This window comes from Mauremys reevesii, linkage group 15 (genome assembly GCF_016161935.1).
Source record: "Mauremys reevesii isolate NIE-2019 linkage group 15, ASM1616193v1, whole genome shotgun sequence".
Lineage (NCBI taxonomy): Eukaryota > Metazoa > Chordata > Testudines > Geoemydidae > Mauremys > Mauremys reevesii.
Window position 1 is genome coordinate 27452892 of NC_052637.1, and position 24116 is coordinate 27477007.

General features: G+C 52.5%; 1 protein-coding gene across 8 annotated transcripts in view; it reads left to right on the top strand.

Annotated features, from left to right (window-relative positions):
- The window catches only part of SEPTIN9 (septin 9), a 260037-nt gene extending 236126 nt beyond the window's left edge, over window positions 1-23911 (top strand). For all 8 annotated transcript variants that reach the window (XM_039500934.1, XM_039500933.1, XM_039500936.1 and 5 more), the window contains 6 exons: window positions 1363-1500; window positions 12517-12634; window positions 16365-16460; window positions 18801-18897; window positions 22418-22469; window positions 23389-23911. In XM_039500934.1, the coding sequence (XP_039356868.1) occupies window positions 1363-1500; window positions 12517-12634; window positions 16365-16460; window positions 18801-18897; window positions 22418-22469; window positions 23389-23518 (631 nt within the window). In that variant the 3' untranslated portion in view covers window positions 23519-23911. The remainder of the gene's footprint in view (window positions 1-1362; window positions 1501-12516; window positions 12635-16364; window positions 16461-18800; window positions 18898-22417; window positions 22470-23388) is intronic.
- The last annotated feature ends 205 nt before the right edge of the window (window positions 23912-24116 follow it).

Consider the following 24116-nt stretch of genomic DNA (forward strand, 5'->3'; position numbering starts at 1 on the left):
CCCTTCCTTTGCTCCGGGGCATGGAATGGGCCGGGGTGCATTGCAAAGTTGTAGATCCCTTGTGGCTCTCATTCTGCCTAGCTTGGCTGTCGAGGGGTGGGGAGGGAGGCTGGAGATGCTGAACAGCTGGGCTGGTGAGCTGCAAAGGGAAACCAGAGAATCCTGCCAGCTTCCTTCCCCGGCAGGTACTAGTGCAAAGGGCTATGGTTAGTCAGCCTTCTCTCTGCCAGGGGGTGGAGCCCAACCATCCCAGAGTGCTGCTTCACGGGCAGGGCAGGTGCTGACATGACTGATCCCCTAGCCCTTCCTACGTCTGCTGGAGAGTTAGCAGCTGTGGGGAAAGTCCTTGGGGCAGCCACCGCCTCTGAACGTCCATCCATGTGTCCCACTCGTGGGGGGGAGAGGTGCAAAAATAATCAATTATAAATATCTGTAATCCCCCCCCAATACACACACACAATGTGGTGATGAGGTTAACATTGGAAGCATACAGACATATTTGAGGGTGACCAATGTCTGGGGCGGGGGCACACAAGTGCCTTTTTTTTTTTAAACCCACTCCCCTGCCCCCCAACCTCTCTCTAAATACGTTGTCTAGGAAAGCACTACAAGCTCTGTTAAACTTTCTGGGGCACTGGCAGGTCTCCCGCGGGCTGGGCAGTCGATGGCTAACTGCTCTGCTGCCTTTCCCAGAAGTGACTCCTGGTGAAGGGTTACGGCTGGGATCCTGGCGTGGATGAGGAAGAGCAGGAAGATGGCAGGGCTGAGCAGTCAGGCTTTCTAGGGCTTATCTGACCCTCCTGGTGCTGTTCATGAATATTTCTGTTCGGAAACGGGCCAGAGCCTAGCTGGTCACAGGATGTCCATTACTGCAGCAGTAAAGGGGCTGTTGTGGGTACTAACACTTACGAAGCCTGCTTACCATTGTGAGAAGCTCGCATTTGGATGGTGGAGCCCAGTTGTCCTCTTGAAGTGGTTGCAGGCTCTGCACTGCCTCCTAGTGCTAGAGACGGAGCTCGCAGCCAAGAAGCTGAGCTCTCCTGCTGCCACGCATCCTAGTTGTTCCCCTTGTTGAGTGCCAGGACTGGAAGGATTCCCAGAAAACTTGGCTCCTTTTAGAAAGGTGATAAAACAAGATTTGCCATTCACACAGGACTTGGGGGATTCTTTTCTTAGCCGCCTGCAGCTGTGGTATGAAACATTCCCATGCTTTTACTTGGGGGCCCAATTCTGCAAGATGCTGAGCACTGTCCACTCCCGATGACTCTCCCTTTCAGGATCCAGTGCAGAGCGTAGCCTGTGGGTGGTTTTAGAGTCACTGCATGAGTCCTGTCTCACCTGTGTGTATGTCTTTCTGCACAGCTGGCAGCCCATCATGAAGTTCATCAATGACCAGTACGAGAAGTACTTGCAGGAGGAGCTCAATGTTAACCGGAAGAGGCGGATCCCAGACACCAGGGTGCACTGCTGTATATACTTCATCCCAGCCACCGGCCATGCGTATGTACCCTCCTCCTCAGGAGAATGATCTTTCCTACTTAGGATGGCGGGTGTGTGTGTTTGTGGAGGTGGGGTAATGATCAAGTTTGAACCTACTTGCCTCTCTGATGCTAGCTGTCTCTGTCTTTAATCTTGCCCAGAAGTTGCTAAGAAATTCAAAATCACTCTGGTTTGTGTGACCTTACAATAACTTTTTCCAATCAATCATCTTTAGTGTGAATACTACATCCTGTTTAGCCAGGTTCTGGTCACTTCCTGTATGTTGAAGCATGCACACATGGACTGCTAGGTGCTCTGTATACAATCCCACACAAGAAACATATGAATGCAGTAATTCCTAATGCTTATAGCTAGCTCCCTTCCCCATCTAGAGCTGCTAGTATTAACGCAAAGCAATCCTAGCCCAGGCATAGGTAAAACAAATATGCAGGCATCACTTCATTCCCCCCACTTCCACCCCGCCCCCACCCCCGACGGATTAAACAGTCTGTAGTATCCCAAGAGTCCATGTGAGTAGTGGCTGGAATCTGATGGTAATGTGATTGCCAGTGTTTAAAGTGCCTCCCTACTGTGCTATCTGTTTTTGTTAAGCAAGGATCCAGTTGTCCTAGCAGTATAGAGCAGACCGAACCAGTTGGTGCTGAGCCTGAAGGGAGTATTTATAAATAGAACTTTTAGCCTGGACGTGATCATGGCCTATTTCATGTGTAGCCTCGTTTCTGTCCCTGGCACCTCTAAAAAGCAAGTGTCCAAGTGTCAGGACCTAGAATTTTCATTTGGTTTGTGGCGATTCCTTCACTCGAGATCTGGCCGCGTCTACATGGGAAGTTTCTTCCGTATAAACAAAGTATGAACTTAACCCTATATAGTTATACTAGTCTAACCCGCTGTGTGGGCACTTTTGTTTGGATATGAGTCACTTGTTTGGGTTTCACTTACATCACTTGAGAAGGGGTTTCAACTAAAGCAAAAAAAAAAAAAAGGCACTCTTCTACTGGAATAATTGTCCCGGTGCGGAACGTTAGACAGGTATAACTATACCTGTGAAACTGACCAAACTTTCCCATGTAGACAAGACCTTAGAGTCCCCTTCTCCATTGGCTTTAGAGAGAAAAGTCCTTGTCAGTGTGAATGCCCTGCACATACATTAGCATAGAGCAGAGATGGTTGCATATGTGCAGTCTGCAAAGACCCCCGGGGCCTTGGATTGTCTGATTGGGTTGTCTGCCTGGGCTCTTTATCTGTTGTAGCCTTCTGTTAGGGGCAGAGGGAGCTGATGGAGCTGTCTGCCTTGGGATGATCAGGTAAAATAAAAGGCCTTTTCTAGAAAAGACTCTAGGTCTGGTGACCTGGCAAATCCCTCGCTTCGGCAGAAGAAGAAAAGGAGGCTCTGAGCCCTCCGCTTGTGTGCAAGGAGCATTGGAGTTTTAGAAGGGGTGACCACGTGCAGGCCCTTGAACCCGTAGCACTGCGGCTGTGCCACTGACCCGGTCGTGCACCCAGCAGCAGGAGTCAGCTCTTGAGGTGGAGCAAATGACCCATTCCACAGCCCCCTCCCCCCTTCCTGGGAAAGCATGGAAAGCGCCATCATTCTGTGTGTGGCCGTCGTGTGTGCGGGGGAGGGCACTGACATGTTAGGCTCATCCCTCTGCCTGTGCCTCTCTAATGGCATGTTCTGGTTTCTCTCACCCGGCTGCTCCCAGGGTAACAGTGTTTGCATGGAAGTCCGACTCTCTGCTTCCTTCCTCTGGCTCTTTCTCTCTCCCTCCCCCCGCTCTCTCTCCAAAGAACATGTGTTTCCAATATAAGAAAATGGCCCTGCAGTTTAAGAGGCTTCATTACCATGCTGCACGCAACAGGCTCCTTCCCCTGCAATAGCCTTTGGCTGCGTGTAGCCTGATACCCCAGCTGGGGGTTAGAACCCGCTTGCTTGGCTGCCGTCTCAGGTTGCTTCTCCTAGGGCCACGGTTTCCTGCCCAGGTGTCAAAGAGGACATCTGGCTCCTGACTTTCGCCTCCTGACAGAGGATGCATATATGCAGGGGAACAGCAGGACACGCTGAGGCCATAGACTACAGCTCAGGGGGAGGGAGGACCTTTAATGGGAATATGGAGTGGATGGGTGTGACAAAGTGGGACTATTCTTAATGTTTCTTCTGAATACTGTAGGGGTGCCTCAGTTTCCCCTATGCATTTCTTAAGTCTCTAGGGGGTGTGACTGTTGCAGAGCAAAGGGCCAGTGTGCATAAATGGCCGACACACTTTCTCCTGGCAGCTGAAGGCCTGGGCCCTTCCTCCCTGCAAGGTGATAGCTAAAGGTGTTGGAGAACAAAGGAATCAGGTGACCTCCTGGCCCAGGAAAGGAACAAAGCAGAGGCGTTTGGGGCTGTCTGGGGTCGAGGAGTGAAGTTCAGACGTGGGTGTCTGGCTCACTGCCCCCCAAAATGGACCCGGCTGAGGGGTCCTGTTCTCTGTACTGTGTTCCTGTCATCTAATAAACCTCTGTTTTACTGGCTGGCTAAGAGTCACATCTGACTGCGAAGTGGGGGTGCAGGACCCTCTGGCTTCCCCAGGACCCTGCCTGGGTGGACTCACTGTGGGAAGCGCATGGAGGGGCAGAGGATGTTAAATGCTCCAAGGTCAGACCAGGAAGGTGGAAGCTGTGTGAGCCTCTTACCCTGAAGACAGTCTGCTCACTGAGAGGAGACTTCACCAGAGTCCTGACTGGCTTTGTAGGGAGCAGTTCCAGAGCATCGCCCGGGGACTCTGTGACAATGAGAAATGCTGGCTCTCTCTGAGTTGTAATGTGCAGTGTTTGAGTTCCTGATGCCACTCTCTGGTTAGTTTCACGTCTTAATTTCTTATTGCCATTGGCACTTTCTTCCTGCCCTTCATAATCTCCCCTGCTCTCCTATGGAGTTGCCCCATGCTCAGAGATTATGGGCTAGCACGGGATGGACTCTCTTCCCACTGTTGAGTAGAGTATTGTTTGAAATGACCATAAGCCTTTTCAGAGAGTGGTGAGCAGGGAGGCAGCTTCCTGTAGTTTTACGTAAGCAAGGCACGTCCCTTCATGTTGGCTTTGTGCATCCCTAACACAGCTGTGAGCTACAGATGCTAGTAACCCACACACCTTCTGGGTGTGGTGTTTTGTCCCATCTAGTGGCACCGAGACCACAGAGAGAGATTAATGAGTCTGCTCTGCAGCTTTAGCTAAAAGCCATGTGGCTTTTAGCTCATACAGTAGAGACTCATGCACTTAGCTCCAGATTCGATCCAGCCTGCCACCATTACACGAGCACTGTCTTGAATATGCCACAAGTGGAGGGAACTGGGACAAGAACCCTGGTGCTTTCGCTCTCCAACCTCAGGCCTCTATCACTTGAGCCACCTTAGGAGGTAATGACAGGTATTCCTTTGCATTCTGTGGATCCCCACTGGGGACAACATCACACAAATCGCAATGGGACGGATCACTTGATGATTACCTGTTCTGTTCATTCCCTCTGAAGCACCTGGCATTGGTCACTGTCAGAAGACAGGATTCTGGGCTAGATGGACCATTGGTCTGACCCACTATGGCCATTCTTATGATGCTCACCAGAGGTGTCCCCAGAAGTGATAACTCTCTGAGTGTGGTGGTTCAACCTATCGCGATGCTCCTGCCTGAATAACCTGCTTAATTTGGATCCCAGTTTTTCTTGGCAGCCAGCTCCCTCTCCCTGGTCTCACGGACACATCTTACTACTGTCAATCATTTGCACCAACTACAGAAAACATGCTAGAGGGATTAATGCCGATGTCATTCTCAAGCTCCCTGCGCTGTTCGGATTGTCCTTTTCATGGGCGTTCTGCCCCTTCATTGACAGTGAGAAGTGATGCAGTGGCCCTGCTGCTTTCCAGACCTGATGATTCAAGGACAGAGCATTACTCTTATCCTCCCTTCCCAAACTGCACAGCAAGGATTCCTAGCACCCTCTTGGCAGCATGTGGCTGCTTCCGCAGCCAGCAGTGTGCAGAGGGTTAGTTTAACCTGCACTGCCTTGTGAAGATGGGGACTGGCTTAGAGTTAGTTCTGCTTTCTGTGCCAGTTGCATTTGGATTAATACCTGCTCCTCTGGAGCTGTTTTTTTGTTGTTGTTGTCATCACAAACATTTAACATACGTTCAGAACCCACCGAGACCGGTGAATCCCTGAGTGGCTTTTACGAGACTGTTGATGATAGCACTCCAGTCTGTGAGCCAGAGATGTCCTATCCCATTGTAGCCCTGGCCTGATAGACTGCTCGGTTCCATTTCAGACTCCGCTGTAGACGTTGAGTAAAAGGTTTGTCTGTTCCTCCCGTAGAGTGGAATCCAAGGGTGAATCAGCTGATGACTTTTCCATCTCCTAAGGACACATCCTCAGCTCTGTCTCCCATCAGTCAGGGCAGACTAAACTAATCTAGTGTGTGCCCTGCCCTCCTTGTAAGGCCCCAGTAAAATGATGTTTACAAAGACTAAGTAACATGCTGGCAGGGGCTTTTGGCCATGGAAGTAAAGCCCCAAATACTCACCACCCAATAAATTCCACAGCAGGCTCTGCATGATGTCTGGAAAGCAGGGCTTGACTCTGAAAAGTGGCTGTGAAATACAGCACTTTCTCACTCACCGGCCTGCGTGTGTTGGAGCCACTGCTTCTGACTGTAATGACACCATCCAGTTTCCTCTCCTGTTAGTCTCCCTACTGTGGGAGAGGGAGCTAGATTCAGTTCCAGCTTGTGCCTCAGCAGCTTCCTGTTGTGCACTTAGGTATGTCTATGTGGAGCTTGCTTCCTGCGTGGGTAGACAGACGCACACTAGCTCTGCTAATGACTTGCCCGAGTGTGTCCCCAGCGGGTGGGGTGGGGTGGGATGGTGCTCAGGTGGCTAGCCCATGCCGCAGCAGCCATGCTGCTATTTGTAGCACGCAATCTGGAGCAGAGCTAGCATGCGTCTGTCCACCTGTGCCGGGAAGCACCCTCCCAGCTTCTGTGCAGAGGTACCCTTACTGGCGGTGGTGGTGGAGCCCTGTGTGACTCCGCACGGGTGTTTTGCTCAATGTACCAGTCGGAAGATTTTTATTTCTTGCTACTAGTTAAATCTGGGATGCCACTGACAGGGTATTCTGTGTCTGGTCCTCCCAGCAGCTTTTATTCCTTAACTGCATTGTAAGGGAACAAGCAAGAGCTGAGTCTGCCCTAAAAAGTTCCTTCTAATTTTTTACATCCATGTGCGGAATGAATTTTATGTGCACCAATATGGAGGTGATGTGTGGCGGGATGGGGCCGAGGGGTTCAAAGTGGGGAGGGGGCTCAGGGCTTGGGGTGAGGGCTCTGGGGTGGGGCCGGGGATGAGAGGTTTGGGGTGTGGGAGGGGCTAGGGAAGAGAGTTGGGATGCTGGGGAGGGGTGAGGGCTCCAGTTGGGGGTGTGGGCTCTAGGGCGGGGCTGGGGGTGAGGGGTTTGGGGTGCAGGCTGCCACAGGGCTGAGGCGGGGAGAGAGGACTACCCCCAGCCCTCTTTCGCTGCGGCAGCTCCAGCTGCCCCGTCACAGCTCTGCATGCCCCAACTTGCTCCCCACCCACTCCCTACCTCTGTCCTCTCCAGGCCCCTGTGGCTGTGCACCTGCATGGCCCTTGATAGCCTGCTGCGTGGCCATGCAGCTTAGAGGGAACTTGCCTGCCCCATCCCACCTATGCTAGTGAGCCCAGTTGTAGATAATCTGAAGGGGCCATACGCAACCCCAGCAGTAATACCCCATTCCCTCCCGCAGCCCCAAATTCTGTGGGGCTGAGTAATGGTCACATAACAAAAAGGAAGGGAAAGGTTTTATAGCCACCCAGTGTGTATATTTCAGCTGCGTGGAACAATCCTCTGCCACAGTTCCACTCAGCTGTGGCTTGTCCTCTTTCTCTAAAGATCCTTTGCCTGTGAGGCAAAGGCAGTTTCTCTTGTACATGTTCAGTCACAGATCTGGGCTTCCAGAGATCTTACTGGGAAAGAGTTAAAATATAATCAGTTGCCTCTTGTGAACTGCACCCACAGTCTGCTTATGACTCTGGAATGCAACACTGCTCACAGGAGATCTGCATGTTTTTGTACTGTGATCATCCATCTTTTCTTGCACGCTTTATTCAGCAGTGAAAAAGTTAATGTGAGCACCAAAATAGTCTTCCTTAGGTTCCAGGATTAGCCCCCCCATAGGGACAAATAGGAGTTCCCATGCCAGGAGTGCATGTGCCCTGTAGACTGAAGCAAACAGCACCAGCTATTCCACACATGCTTTTCACCACCATAAGAGCTAGTTATCGGTCACTGGAGGATTCGCCTGACCCCTGCACAGTACCCTGAGCCAAAAACTCCTGGCTGTGCTGCTTTGCTCCTTGCAATAGGGAGCTGGGAATGGACTACCTGAGGCTAGAGTAAGCCATCTCTCCCCACCGCTGCTACCGTGGCCATATCTATAGTGCACGTAATAGCTATGAAAGGGTTAATTTGTGCGTAAGCCGGTTCCCAGTGCTGGTGACTTCTCAGGTGCATTCAGCCAATTAATTTGTTCTGCTTTAATGTTTGTAACTTAGTCTAGCGCTAGAGCTTTCCTGGCTAGACTTCCAGTTAAAGGGCCTCCTTTGGGGAAAGTCCTGTGGAACTTAATAGAAAATGTATTTTGGTATAGGGTTGTGTGGTGTTTGGTTTGTTTTTTTTTAAACTGTCCAATAGAATTTAATAGCAAATTGTATAGGATGGTCCAAAAAACATACAGAAATGTGATTTGCTCCCTGTGAAACTCAGTTACTTCTCTAGAGTCTATTTGTTTAATCCCTGTGACTTTCATTTCATAGGAGAGTAATAGCATTTTCGAAGCACTTTATAAAGGCAGCCAATCAAGCTTCCTAACACTCTGTGTGGGAGGAAGAGAGGGAAATGGTCCCCACGTTAAAGGTGAGAGGACTGAGAACAGAGGTTACACCGTGTCTAAGACCACACACCTTTTAAAATTGTGTCCGTGGCAGAGCTGGGGTTTGGCTTCAAAAGACCTGGATCGTGTGTCTTATTACTGGACCCTGCTGCCTCCCGGCTCAGAGCTGGCCCTGTGTGCTCTGCTACTAACAGTGACCTGTGTCAAATCTCCAGCAGCCAGCCTGGCTGTCCCATGTCCTGTCCTGGTATCCAGCCCCGAAGCAGGAATGCTGCTCGCTGCGATGGTGTAGGGAGGTCTGCTGGTTGGGAAAGTCCGCTGACCTCCGTTCTCTAGCAGTCAGAGGAAAGAGCTCAGCAGGATGCCAGGAAGCTCTGCCTTGGGGACTCTGGGAAAGCACAGGGCCCCACAGTGCACAGAGCTTACTCTGTTTGGTCTCTTCTGACAGTGTCTTACTATGGTGGGGTGTAGGGTGGGGGATTACGGCTTCATGGATGGCCTAGGCCTACTGGGGTCAGACAGGGGACCTGGCTGATAACAGAGAAGAGTTTGCATCTCCGAGTCCTGCTGCTGCCCCTACAGTCACAGGCTTCCTCACTAATGTACAGGTTCACACCGCAGCTTGTGAGAGAGCAGAAGCCGCAGCCAGCAGATTAATTTAATGGGGTTTTAGAATGGTCTCTGTGGGCCAAACCCTCTGCTCAGTGGAGCTGTGGAGAATTAGGCCCCTAGATGCCTTTCCTCCCAACGAGTGTTACAATCGGCATGAGAATTCTTACGCCCACCATGGAAATGCAGCCACTTCTGGAGGGAGTCCTCTTTGGCAATGTTGCATCTGGGTAGGGCAGGAAGTGGAGACGACTGCCCTGTTGAATTGAAACTTCAGGGCATGGGGATTGAATTGCATACACTGGAATTTGTCTGCTATGGTGGGGTAACAATCTTCCTATAGACTCAGGGCCATCTTTTCAAAGACCACACTGGGTGAATGCTGGGAGCAGTGCAGCCTGCCTCATGGGCTCACGTTTCTGCTCCTCCAGCCTCCCCTCTGGTCTTTCACACCATCTCACCATTCTTGGTGCAAAAGCCGCCTTCCTGGCAACTCTTGCTGCCTGGAACGGCTTTTCTGTATCCCTCCACATCCCAAGTCTGCCTGTACCTCTCTCTGGAGATATGCTGGTGTTGCAACTGTGTTGTTTGTCAAGTTAGAGCATCGACAGAAAACCAGTCATCGGAAGGACGCTACAGATTGAAAGGTGCCTGGAGCTCTTAATGCTGTAAGATCCTTAGATCAGAAAGGATTGGGACCTCTGTTTTAGGGCTTGTATGAAAGGCAGCAGTGCCCCCTACTGCTGTGCAGGAGCATTGCTGCAGTGCTGAGCTAGAGGGAAAAGCACCAGCCACTGAGTCAGAGTGGGCTGGTGGTATGGGATACTCGTAATCTTGCAGCTGTGTGTGCTCAGTCAAGAGCACCTCCTCTGCCTCCTCACCCCAGTATTAAGTGTGCACAATCTCGTATATTGTACATAGGAGACTGGCCTTGGCTGTTAAGAATACCGCAGCACCAAGAGGGGATGCATTGCTGTTGCCCAGTCACCAAACCCCACTGGGATGGGCTAAGCATGGCGTGCAGATGCCAGCAGATCCAAAGCTATGCAGCTGGCTGATATCGGACCTGGGTGCAGATGCGGATGTGTGGCTAGATGTGGCTTTGCACACTGCTGTTAGAGTAACAAAGGCCCCTAAAGTTCTCAGTGGACCAAGGCAGGCTTGATAAGTGGGCTCCGACATTGAGATCAGAGTTAAATCCAACGCACTTCTGTTTGTGGCTCAATCTGCATTGGCCACATATACATCGTCGACTTCCATCTAAAACAAAAGCCGATGAAAGAGGCAGGAACATGCTGTCAGCGGGGGTGGCGGAGACTTTTAAAGGGGAAAAGCTGTTTGAAAAATTGCAAGGAGAACAGGAGGGAAAGAAAGTCCTTGGGGAGAGAAACATAAGAGTGATGCATGCGAGGGGGGTTGGCAAATATATTATGCAGAGTTCCAAACAGCACTCACCCACAGGAGTCTGCTCAGATGTGTCCTTGGAGGTTTTCTTTCCAAAGCCAAACTAAGCTCTTGCTTTCCTGGAGCTCAGGGCAGTCTGTGACTGCAACGTTTGTAGTTCTCCCTAATGCTAATGATGTGATCTCTAGGCTTTTGGGTGTATTTGCCCCACTACCGCTGCTCTCTGTGCAGCAGAGAGACCACAGCCTCTCTTGTGTTGAATCTCTCCACGTCCTCCATGCATTGTGGCCACAGCTGCACTGTGGCCAGCTGAATGTAGAAGAGGAATTCTAGGCTTGCACTGGCCACAAGGCATCTGAATGAGACAATGTTGGCTACTCAAAGCTAACCCCTGTCTTACAGAGTTGTGTAAGGCGGTGGTGAGCTAGCCTGGCTCCCAAGCAGGAAGTGGACTTGCCTACCTGGGAGGTGAAACGCTGTGAATTGCCAACATTCTCTCCTTCCCTGAGTACAGAGGCGTCAGTCTCCCGGCTTACAGAACAGCACTGGGGTTTGGGAGAGCTGGTGTGTAGACCCAGTTCTGCCGCTAAGTCGCTGTATGGCCTTGGGCAAGACATTTTGGCCGCTCTGTGCCTCGGTTTCCCCATCTGTGAGCCAGGATGGTGAGGCCAGGATTGATTAATGTGAAGTTGCATTAATTTAGCGATAGCCCTTTGGCTCCAGCACTGACCTGGCTGCACCCTTTCCTCACACTCCCTGCCTCCACCACTACCCTGGCGTGCTTTGACCAGTTTCAAGCAGGCAGATTCCTTGGGATTTCCCTCACCCAAGGGGCTCCAGTGCTCGTAAAGTGTCCCTGTTTCCCAGTACCATACATGGCAGTGCGCTCGCTTCTTTCCAGTAGCTTGTTGTTCTTACCACTCTGCTTCCCAAGCTGTCTGGGGGTCCCCTCAGCCCCAGGGGAATGGTTTGCTTTCCTTGGCACCGTATCTGGTTGCCTGATGAGGCGGTCGGAGCAGGCGGGGGGATCGTGCCTCACTCAGGCCAACACAAATAGCTGCAAATCCAAATACCCAAATTGTGTGTGTGCTTCGCGAGGGGCAGGAGCATTCAGGACCCCAGCAGCATCCGGGCCAAAAGAAACAGCCCCGGCCTTGTGTTCCAGCATTTTGCCTGGGTGGATGGAATTAGCTCCGTTACGCTGTTGGCCAGCTGTTAACGAGACCGGAGGCCATGCTTGGTTTTAGACAGGCTTCTAGCTGGGGTCCTAAGAAGGACAGTCATTTGGGTTGTGAATTCTTTGTAGCTTTGGGGCATCCGTTTTTCCCTTTACGCTTCATGTCCTCTCTAACCCCGCGGTGGAAGTAGAGTAATCTGTTCCACTGCTACTCCTCAGTGTGGGGATTAACCAAGTCCTACTTTTTAGCTGCACTGACAGGTCTGTTGTTTTGGGTGAAATTCACTCCTGTGCAGAGGAGTCAGTACAAAGCGTGTGGTCCATAGCCCAGTTACTCTGTGTGCGGGGGAAGCGGGAAGGGTCATGATTCCGCTTCATTCTGATCAGGTGTCAGGATGGGCAAAGTTTTATACAATGGGTCACCCTTAAACTGTCCAATTCCATTGCACAAGGAAGGCAGGATGGCTTAGCAGACAGAGCCCTGCCAGGAATTCCTGAGTGCTAATCGCAGCTCTGCGAAGGACTTGTGTAGCCGTGGCAAGTTCCTTAAAATCCTCTGTGGCTGAGAATCCCCACGAAGATAAAAATCCTCTTCTCCTCACAGAGTGTTGAGGGTTCATAAATGATTGCAGGGCACTTGGAAAATGGAACCTGGCATGTTTCAGTATTTGCATCTGCAAAGCATGTGTCTGTCTCTATCCCCTCTCTTGCTTTTAAGAAAATGTTGGTTGGAGGGGGATGTTCTCCAGCATTACAAAATTACTTCTCCTCCGCCCGCCTTTTCCTAGGCTGTAAATACCCGTTCTGTGCTGGGGATTCTCCCCCTGCAACAGCCCCTACGTTGCTATTGTTGACGTCTGATTCCCTTTCTTTTCTGCTGTGCTGTTAGCCTCCGACCGCTAGACATCGAATTCATGAGACGCCTGAGCAAAGTGGTGAACATCGTGCCAGTCATCGCCAAAGCCGACACGTTAACGCTGGAGGAGAGAGACTACTTCAAAAAACGGGTAAGGGGATGGCAGCCACTCCCCAGCCGACACATCTTCTCCTTCCCTTCCCCACTGCCCCCTGCAGGGCTGCAAAGCCGAAGGGCTGGAATGGAGCCCAGAGCATTCCTTGGGCTGCAGCTCTGAGTGATCCCATGTGGCAGGAGGAAGGGCCTTCGCCTCCAAACAGTTCCTTGTGTTTCTCTTGGATCTCTGTCAGCTCACAGTGGATTTCAAGCTCTTGGTCTCCCTCTGCATGGCTGTTTTATTTTCCCCCCACACCCCCGGTCTGCTTTTATGGTTTTTAGTAGTTCGGTCCTGCTGTATGTCGAGCCTCTAAACCCTTTTTGGGGAGCCCATATTGCTGCACAGCATCCTGCAATGATACAGAATCCAGGCCAAAATGTATGCGTGCTGAGCTCAGCTCTGAGATTGACGGGGGAAGCAAACGATGCAATTCCCTTGATTGCATCAGTTGGAAGTTGGTGAGGGGGGAGAGCTGTCTCAGTCTACAGCCAAACGTGCTGTTTCCTTGTGGTGCCGCTGCTTTGCTTTGGCTTTCAAAGGGCTATAAATCCAGTAATGTGACCGATGATGTTGCTGCAAGCGTGATGGTCTCAGCATGCGCTGCAGAAATAAGCAAGCCATCAGTCGCCTCTTGGATTGCTGCTTCTTGAGTCTGAATTTCCATTCTGAGCATAAATAGCCTGGGTTTTGCCAACCCAATAGCTCAGCCAGTGTTCCATAAATATCCTCGTGGAATGCAGCAAGGCTGACGCAGAAAGGAAATGGGCAAGGGGTGGAGTCAGGTAGATGGGAGGGAAAGGGGTCTCAGGGTTGTCCCGCTGACTTCAGGATGTCCTGGTCCTCTAATCCAATATTAACCCCTAAGAGCCCAGCGGTGAGGGGGGCTTTGTATGTGGTAGCAAATAGCTTGAGGTGAAAGGGTTCGTTGTAAATCCAGGCTCAAGGCAGTGAAGGAAAATATGAAGCACAGCTAAATCCACGTGCTCAGATGTCTCCATAAGCATCTGACTTGGAGCAACAGAAGCAAAGAGTTTCCCAGTTTGATTCCAGCCCATTCTTACCTTGAGCAATATAGCAAGGCTATGTGGAGAGGGTTTGCTAACATTCTGCATGAGGAGGGACTCTCGGGGTGTGGGTGGGAGAGCACAGATTGTAGTATCCAGGTCACGGGGGGGATGCTATGGATTGTGGAGGGAGGCTACAGAGCTCTGAAGCCTGCCTGGCTGGTCTTACTCAAAGCATCGCTGCGGAAGGGGAGGAGCTGCCCTGCGCACTGAACGTCATCCACCTGCTGGGGTTCAGAGCTGGCTTGAGCATCTCCTCGCCCCATCCATGGGAGTGAGGGCCATGAATTGAAACCACCGATCTGACCTGGGGGGATGAATCCAAATTTCACAGCTGGGTCCATCTCTGCAGTGGCCAAGCAAAGTTTTGGAAATGGAGCCAAATCTTGTGGCCCAGCCCAGGCTGCACTTTATCAGGCAGCCTGTGCTCTCAGGGACAAGTGAAGAGCAGTTGCGGTCAGGGGGAGGGTCATAACAGCGACGGACTAGCCTGCTGTAGTCTGGTATTTCCCACTGACTTTTCCACATGCCGTTTGCTCAGTTCAGAAGGTACAAGGCATGTGCACACATGTGTGTTGCTCCTCCGTCTGCCTAGCTGCTGGAGCTAGAGTCAGTCCGGAATCTGAAAATCCAGCTTGGCTCTCTGTGCCTCAGATATCATCCTTGGCAATAAAAGCCTGTGCTTTCGGAACTGAGCTGACAATGTTGTTGACGTGTCAGGCGCAGTAGAATCCAGCTGGCTCTCCCGGTGCCGTATTGGCTTTGCAGTTAATGGACTAAACTTGGCTTTGTCAAGGAACAGATGGAATTTGAAGACTCAGCAAATTTTGCCCTCCGCTGTTTCAGCCCTGTACCACCCTATTCACTTTAATTGGGTGGCAGGGGTTTCTCTGAGCACCACTGGGCCCTGGTAGCAGGAAGGCAGGCTAAGAAGTTCCTCCTTTTTATTGAGTTACATTTTTTATCATAACCAGACTCTCTTAAAATTCTTCCCAAAGGGAGGTGAAAAACATAACTGTGTTGGTCTATGCATCATGTGAGACTGGACACCTTGCACCCCTTCTGCAATGGGCTCCAACAGAACCAATCAACAGCTTCGGATCCTCAGCTGATGTAAATCAGGAGACAATGGAGCTGTGCTGTTTTACACCAGCTGAGGATCTGGCCCCCAGTCGTCAAATATGGCTCTGGCAATACTGGTTAGGGGTGTATGGGTGTGTCTCCCTCTAGATCTATACACACGTGCACAGCTGTAATATGCAATGGCCTCATCTGCATTCGGTGGCCATAGTGTATTGGAAGGTGATTTATCTGGAACCGCCTTTAAACTCTGTTTTTTGGCCCATTGTAGTGGTGATGGCACATTAACCACCAGCGGCTGTGTTGTCCCCATTCAGATCTCAGTAGGTCCGGATTCTGTTCTTGCTTGGGTGGCGATAATTCCTATGGGCTGGGTGGCGTTATTCCAGATTTACGCCAGTGCTCTGTTAACTTAAACCAAGGGGAATCCAAAGACCTGCACAGTTGTTCCTTCCCACATTAAAGCCAAGCCTGCTCCTGAAACTGCAGCGTGTCTCTGCTGGTGTTACGTGACTCCCCCTGCTCCCAAGAACGAAGCGTGCTCTCGGGTGGGGAAGTTTGTCTGGATTGGGGGAGGGAGTTCACCTGCCCTGAAGTGCAGGGCTGATCTAGAGCCAGAGCCAGCCTCATGGCACTGGCACCATTCAGACTTCGATTCAACCATGATGTTTCTTCAAGGCAAACAACACAGGTGTGTTCTGGTGCCGATGGCACCTGAAGCTCCCTCCAGGAATCTGGTATCAGTGTGCCTCTAGTGCATGCACCACAGCAAGATGTTCACAGCATTGGGGAGTGTGGGCCAGCACATTCTGCACGCGCCCCTCCCCTCCCCCCCCACTCGATGTCAGGGTTGCTAATCCCATGCACATTAGAGGATTCAGGAGCTTGAAAATCCCTGACACTGATGCCCAGTTGGATTCAGGAGCTGAAAATCTGCCCTTCTCCCCAGGTGAATGGTGCAGTGCCAGTGTTTGGTTTAAACCTGACACTGTTCTGGCATAACAGACCATCCCCCTGTCTGGGTAGGATGCTCTGCCCTTTAGGCCTCGCGTGGAGGAGAGAATGACCTCACTGTTGAATGACCCAGTGCTACCGTCTGCTTAAGGTCTCACTGTTGCCCACCTCCAAGTCTCATGAGCACGTGCCTGGGAGATGCATGGTCGCCCTGACTTGCTGCAGATGGTGCAGGCTGTCATTACCCTTTGTCTTTTTAATATGAAGGCGGAGCCCAGCTTGCAATGCTTCATCTTGATCTGTGTGGCCTTCTGCTCCGCTCAGAGATGGACGCTATTCTTGGGGGTGGTGGGATGATGGAGAGAGGATCTTCTAGAACTTCATGGGCTGCCCTTCAGGCTGGGTGGATATTTAGCACTGAAACACGCGCCCTTCACTGAGCAGTACAGAGGGGAGGGGAAGCAAGGTTGCCTGGCTAGTTCCAAGCTGGGAAGGGCTTTGAGTTACTCTAGGGCCATTCAGTATAGCGCAGGGTGCAGCCTTGCTATGTTGCTGGGGAGGCTGAAAGGCAGCAGCCATGGTCATGGAGTCTAACGTGGTGTCCTTTCCGTGTCCATCTGCTTCAGATCACGGCCGACCTGCTCTCCAATGACATTGACGTGTATCCCCAGAAGGAATTTGATGAAGACTCTGAGGACCGGCTTGTGAATGAGAAATTCAGAGTGAGTGGACGGTGCTTTCGTCCTGTAGCACTGTGGCCCAGAGCTCTTTGGGCTGGGCCCTATGGCTTCAAAGGCTTGTGAAGATTTTGTGGGGGTTCAGCAAAGTGCCTGTATTTCCTTTCCAAGGCTGGTGCACTTTACCCTTGTTTGTGCACAGAGAATGGAGACAATATAGAAAGAGAGGGTGGGAGATTTGCTCTCCCGGGCATGAGAATTGCCTGATTTCAGCCATAGCTTGGAATGCTGAGCCCCGTCCTCCTGACAGCGGGCTGGCTGGGTGTTTGCTCCACTTCCCTCCCACAGGGATAGGAAAGTAGGTGGAGTGGCCTTCCTTCCTGTGTCCCTGGCACCACTGGTCCGAGCCTTGGGGAATGTTGGCTGTTGCTGCTCTCCAAGGAGCAAGCGAAGGCCTCCTGTGGCTGGTGTTTGGGGCTGGGGCTGTGACTTGTTTCCAGACGGCTCATTGAGACCTGGCCTGGCTGTTAGAGTCCGGCTCCCTGAATGTGACATGCTGGACCATGGTATTTGCCCAACACGGGTCGTGGGTGCAAAGCCAGGCTGGGAAGCTAGGCTAGGAAAAGGAGGGCTCTGAATGAGAACGTTTCCCAGCCCTTGGCACCCAGTGGTACTTTCTGACTCTGAGGTGCGACGGCTGGCAGTGGGGCAGCAAATCAGCCATTAGCGATGGGCTAGTGTCATCTTTCTGCCACTCTTTCAAGCCCTCTTGCCCTTTGAGGTGTCGCTGCAGCTTCCTCCTAGGTCAGGGGTGGGCAAACTACAGCCCGCGGGCTGGATCTGGCCCTTCAGGGCTTTGGATCTAGCCCGCGGGATTGCACCCCCTCCCCGCCCCCGTGGCGCCGCGGGCCCTGCGCCGCTTTCAGCAGCAGCCGGCCCAATGTCCCTGCAGCCCCCAGGCCCTTGCCTCCAGGCACTGCCCCCCACAGCTCCCACTGACTAGGAACGGGGAACCGCGGCCAATGGGAGCTTCGGGGGAGGTACCTGGAGGCATGGCCAGGGCAGCGCACGGGGAGCCCTCCACACCCCCACCCCCTCCCAGGGGCTGCAGCACTTCCTGGAGTGGCGTGGGACTGGGGACAGGGCAGGCATGCAGGGAGCCTACCCTGGCCCCGGTGCGCACCGCTGCCACCCGGGAGCCCAAACCCCTCCTGCCCCCTGCTCCCCAACTCCCTGCCCTAAGCCCCCTCATACACTGCGCACCCCTCCTGCACCCCAACTCCCTGTCCTGAGCCCCTTTGTACACCCTGCATCTCTGTGCACCCGAACCCCCTGCAGCAATCTGCACCCCTTCCCTGAGTCCCCTCCTGCATTCTGCACCCCTCCTGCACCCCAACCTCCTTCCCTGAGTCCCCTCATACACCCTGCACCCTTCCTCTGTCTCAGTCCCTTGCCCTGAGCCCCTTCCTGCACACCGCACCCCCTCCCATGCCCCGCATTCTCTCCTGCACACCAACCCCTTGCCCCGGCCCTCCATACAATTTCCCCACCCAGATGTGGCCCTCGGTCCCAAAAGTTTGACCACCCCTGTTCTAGGTTATAATTCTCCCTCAACAGCCTTTAACAAGTGGGCAGAGGAGCCGCTGTGCGCTGTTGCCAAGCCATGTACAGGCGATGCCCTTTTCCTGTCGAGCTCTGGGTGGAGGCATCCTGTTCTCTGAAGAGAATTTCCCTCTGGTGGCACTGTTGATTGGAGGCTTTAAATAGTAAGAGCTAGCAGAGAGGGGCACGACTGGAATAGGTAACGATCCATTGGCAGATTTTTATTGGTGTCTGTGATTGGAGCAGCGGGGGGCGCTGCAACAAGTGGTGCTAACAGCATTCGCAGAGCTGTGTGTGAGGCCCTGCCCAGTGCTTGCTGAGGTGATCCATCCCCTCGCTTTGGTTTTCGAAAGCCCCCAACCCCCATTTTTAGTCCTGGCTGCCTGCCGTGTTTCACAGAGCTACCACCAGTCTCCCAAAGGGAAGCCGAGGAAGCCGGGCCTTTCTTGGGAGAGCAGCTGCTGTCGGGTTGGCCTCACACATGGCGACGACGATGTTTCTAGCCTCCGTTGCTGTGCCCCCATTAATGTGCATTGGAAACAGACAAGTCAAACCTATGGAGATGTTCCTGTGAAACTCGTCAGTAAAAAATCCCCTCTGTAGATTTCTCTGGAGGATGGACCCACAGCCTGGAGACCAGAGCTCTTAAACACTTACCGGAACGGCTTTGCCTGCCGGGCTGGCTGTGGATTATCCTACCCAAGGCCGCTCCGCCCAGTTTGGTTTACCTGCTGGCTTCCTGGATGAAGCCATTAACCTGTGCGCTATGCTCTGTCCCTCCAGGAAATGATTCCATTTGCAGTGGTGGGCAGTGACCAGGAATACCAGGTTAACGGGAGAAGAATTCTTGGAAGGAAAACAAAGTGGGGCACCATTGAAGGTAGGGGCAGTCGTCGTTTGTCTCTTCCCCCCGCCACCCCCCCCCCCATGTCTGTCTTCTGCAGTGTTTGAACGGGAAGTCAAAGGGTGGTAATTGGAAGCATGTGTAATATGTAGATATAGCGCGCACCACTGCCCTCTACAGAATAGAGCAGGGTCCAGTTGTGGTGTTTTGATGGGAGTGGATCTTGAAAGCCTTGTGACTGACACTGCAGAGCCCGGACCAAGGATCCCAGAGCTGGGGTCTCATGACTGGTGGGCAGCCTGTGTGAAATGGCTCTGGCAGCTCTCCATCCACAGAGAAGCAGATTCAGGTGAGGGTCCCTCCAGAACAGTGCTGGGGCCCCACAGAGGAGATTACATGGCTGCTATTGAAGGAGAAGCACTGGTGTTTGATAAGTGGTTGTACGGGAGGCAGTATGTCCCATTGGTTAGGGCATCAGGTTGGAGTCCAGGAGACCTGGGTTCTGTTTCTAGCTCTGCCACTGAGCTGCTGTGACCTTGAGCAAGTCACTGGCACTCGCAGAACCTGTCTCCTCTCTTCCCGCTTTCTCTGTATTCTCTGTTTAGGCTGTTAGCTCTTTGGGGCAGGCACTGTCTTAGTGTGTACATGCCTAGCACAGTGGAGCCTGATCTGAGCTGAGGCCAGTGAAGGTGCTACTGTAATACAGATTAAGAGCTCCCCCTCCTACGCTTCCCCCACATGACTCTGAAATATTTCAGACTCTGTTGCCTGTTCCATGCTCCCCTCACCCCTCTTGCCCTTCCCTCCGCCCTCAACACAGTGCATTCCTGCACCTCCCAAAGCAGCATTCCCACCGCTGCCCTGCAGTGTCATGGGAATTGAAGGCCCAAGGAAGGAGAGGGCTCCTGAAGAATCCCTGGGATCGAGGGTGAGAGCAGGGTCATTTCTGAGCCCTTTCATCGTTCTCCTGACTGCTGGTTAGGAGGGGAGGATCCTCCACTGCTCCCGTTGTTTTCTTTTCTGTTGTCTCCCTTCTCTCCTGTCTTCTGCCCTGATGCCAGCATCTTTCTCTTGTTCAACAACTGCCCCAGAGGAGGGGCCTGGCTGCAGGAGTGCCATGTAAGTGTGGAAATTCTCTTAACAGGCTCTAGAAATCTGTTTCCCTAGCCTGCAGCCATTGTTGGTGCAGTTGAGCCTGGAAATCTGTAGTCCAAGGTGACCTGAAACTGCCGCATTCTGATGGAGGAAGATGGGAAGGGAGCATGTGAGGGGATGGGGATTCCACATGCATTTTCCATCAGAATCATCTGGTCTGCCCTGGAGACTAGAGAACTAGGGAGGAGAGGATGATATTCCAAGCACGCTATTGTGGGGGGTTGGGCTGTCCCTTGTTTAACTACAAGGGCCAACATACACTGGAGAGAGCAAGCCTTTGTTACATGTTCACCCCCTTTATCCCTGCAAGGTCCTAGCGTTCCCCATACCCATCTCTGCTGCCTCCCAATGATTCTCCAGAGAAGACTGGACACTCCTGCTATTGCTGAGGAGGGAAGTGTGCCTGTTAGGAGGTGGCACTCCCATTCAACAGCTTTTATCTGTCCAAAGGAGCAAAAATGGGCACAGCCTCAAATGAGCTCTTTTTTGCCAGTCACCTTCAGTGGATTCAACTGCACTAGCAATAGCCACTGTGCTCAGTTGGAACTAGTGTATGACTTTCTCTGCCCCACGGAATAGTCTCCACCCACCTACCCCCACTCCCTAATCTGCAGAGCCTGGGAATGAAGGATACTGAGTGGTGACATCTTTTGCCTCTCTGAAAACGCTAGAATCAAGTTGAATGGGGGCAGGGCCCTTCTTCCCAGCCCCTTTGTCCTTCCCATCCCACTGGTGCCTGCAGGGGGCGCACAGCCTTTTTTCCCATCTTGAAAGGGCCCACAAATGGCCATATCCAGCTCCTCAGGCCCTCCCTGCCTTGCATCTGGAAGGGACCCTCCATGCACCAAGCCAGTCTCCTTAGTTGCTTCAGGACCCTGAAACCGAATGCTGGCTGCCGGCGGGGAAGGGGGGGGGTGTCTGTGCAGACGGCCAGCTTCTCAGCACCCGCTGGGGTGTTTGAATAGGCCTGTCCAGGACTCTCGCAGGATCTGTTCTTCTCTCTTCCCCACCACGTGCTGAACCTTCCTTTCTTCCTCCTCTTTCCCTCTGCTTTCCTCTTTTTTTTTTTTCTCCGTTCTTTCCTTCCACAGTCAGTTTCACGCCAGCATTTCACTGGGGAAGCATCCCTCTAACAGTGCGACACATGCCCTGCTCTCGGTAGCTAGGATTCCAGAGGCACAGTCCATGTGATTTCACTGCTCCCTCCCTCTCTTTCCCCTCCCCCGCACCTTCCATTTCAGAGCTTTTTCTGATTTTACGATTCTTTTTATAGAAATCCTATTTCGAGTAAGTGCTTAACAAAGATGCCAGAGAAACCCATTTTATTTTAAACCCTCGGATGCCCTCTTGTGGCCTGTTCTTGGTAACTCTCAAAAGCTTGGCAGTGATGGTCCTGGGTGGGTTTGTGAGAAATGCTGGTCATCCTTCAGGTCGGGGGTATCTGCCTTCAGTGTAGGGAGACTCAGGGACCCAACATTTGCCATTGGTTATGTTGCAGAAATAGTGTTGTTAATCTGCTTGCTATTTGAGCATCGTGTTCATCCATGTAGAAAACAAAGGGGAAGACGCTTTCCGTGGCCCAAGGATCTGTCCCTCTGAATTAGACCAACAGCACCGTTCAAAGACGCAGTGTAGTGAGAACAGGACATAGGATGATCACACTGCACTGTGATCGTTTTTTGACGGCTTTTCTCTCCACGCAGCTTTTAATCCGAACAGTCCCAACAATAGATCATGTCGTTCCACAGCATGAATCAAGATTGGGGGGAGGGGCAGACTAAGGCCCAGAGATCTGCTCCAAGTCCCACAGGAAGTCTGTGGTAAAGCCAAGAATTGAATCCAGGGCTACTGAGTCACTGTCCAGTGCCTTAACCACAAAACCATTCTCCCCTTTGCCTTTCTGGTTACCCCAGGCCATCCCGGGAGACACTTGGGTTGAAACGGGTTTGTTGTTTGCGAGGAGTCAGTCGGTGCCCCTTGCCTCGGTGACGCAGTGAAGTGGTAGTGGGCTTACACCGGAGGGTGTACACTCCAGCAGCGAGTGAGCGTGAGCACAGGAAACAGACATGAAAGCTCTCCCCCTCTCTTGCCAGCTGTTCTTTAGGCAGGTAACAGCTAATGAGCCTCTGTGTAAATATCTTGGCTAACGATGCCAAAGAGGCTTTTTCCTCATGACAGGCAAACATTGATTTTAAGCCCATGGAATCCCTCAGCTCAGTGACCCTTCTGCTGGGCTGAAGCCCCTGCTCCAGGCTGTTTGCAAGCCCACCGTGCATGGGTGCTAATTCTGAAACAAAAGGCAGTCCCACTCCCGCTTGTCCTGAAATTGCTGCCTTGCTCAGGAAACGGGGCTGTGTTCTGGGCTGCGGCCTAACGGTTTGCCTCCTCTTCTCCTTTCCAGTTGAGAACACGACACACTGTGAGTTTGCTTACCTGCGGGATCTCCTGATCAGGTCGGTATAACTGCTCTTGGGTGAGAAAGAGACTCCATTGTTGTGTTCGCCTCACTTCTGCCAGCAGGTGGCATCAAAGGGAAGGGCAGAGCTCAGCAGTTGCTTGGTGCATGAGCTGCTTTATTCTCACTGCCCTTCTTGCAGATCACAGTAGCAACAGCTGCTGCGCAATCCGTAGCCTCTTGAATGAGGACGTGAACTAGGGGGCTTCCCGTGTGCACTGGCCAGCAGGAGAAGTTAGGGAATGGGAAGGGAGCCCTGCTGTCAGACTAGCGATACCCATGATATAGGCATCCCAAAGATTGCTTGAGACCCAGTGTCTCCTGCATCAATGTGCCAGCTGCCCATTGCCACAATACACCTCCGTGCCCTCCAGTTGGCTGCTGTAGCACTGGGCTCATACTAGTGAGTGGAATCCCAGGTTTGATTCCCTACAGTGGCAAAGGTGATGCTCTAAACCCTTCTGAAGAGTAACCACCTCCAGGCCTAAAACTTTACCAGGTAGGGTAAAGCAATAAGAGGCGTTGGACTTGTGTATCGGGGCTTAAGCTGATTGCCAGCTTGGATTGGGGGGGAACTTCCCCTCAGGATATATGGATTCTAGGAATTCCAGGCCTTTCCCTGAAGCCCCTAGCACTGATCACTGTCGGAGGTATTACACTGGAGTCCAGGGGCCATTTGGTCAGCTCCTGGGTGAAAGACTGATGTGCAGCCTGACTTTGAGACGGGCCCAGCCTCCTGTTTGGGTGTGAGTCACGCTGCTCTCAGAAGTGCTTTGCAGACTAAAGGGCAGGCAGCAAGCTGAGAGAGGGCAGCAGGGGAGAGGTGGTGGCAGACTCTGCTGCCGTGAAAGCCCCATTGTGGGGCCACGCATCTGCGCACAGAGATCTCATTTAACCCGCTTCTCTGCTTTCCTCAGGACACACATGCAGAACATCAAGGACATTACCAGCAGCTTCCACTTCGAAGCCTACCGAGTGAAGCGGCTGAACGAGGGCCGGAGTGCGCTCTCCAACGGCGTGGCTGACCAGGAGGCCAACGAAATGTAACAGTCTCGCTCCGACGCCAGGACCCAATGCGCTCGCGCTCTCGTTTCTTTCCCTCCCCCCTTTATTTTTATATAATTCTTCTGCCACCGCCACCGTCCCCCTCCCCCGCGCTGCCGATGTTAACTGACCAAATAACCTGATGCCGTATCTATCGTGAAGAGCGTGGTGACTGCCAGGCCCCTGGCGCTGCCCGTCTCGTGGCGCAGGGGTTCCGTTCTCAGCTCCCGTTGGGCGTAGCAAGGGGAAGCTGGGTGCTTGGACAGGATGGCAGGGGAGGGAGTAAGGGGAGGGGAGGAGATGACTGTCCCAAATCAGAAGTCAGTCTCTATTTATTCTCTAACACTAGCCCAAAGTGTAACCCCAGGGTATGTGGAAGAGCCCTCTCCTCACGAAGGCCTGCTCCAGCTAACTCTACCTGGCTTCACCAGGAGCTGGAGCGGGCCCCGAGGGTTGTTTTATAATGAAATCCAAGCCGTTAGGTAGGGGTGAGTCTCCTCCTCCTCCTTGTTCACAAGAGCCGATCATGAAATGAATCTGATTTCCCTGTCCTCCGTGTCTTGAAATGGTGCCATGGAGTGGGGGCGGGGGCTGCCTCGGA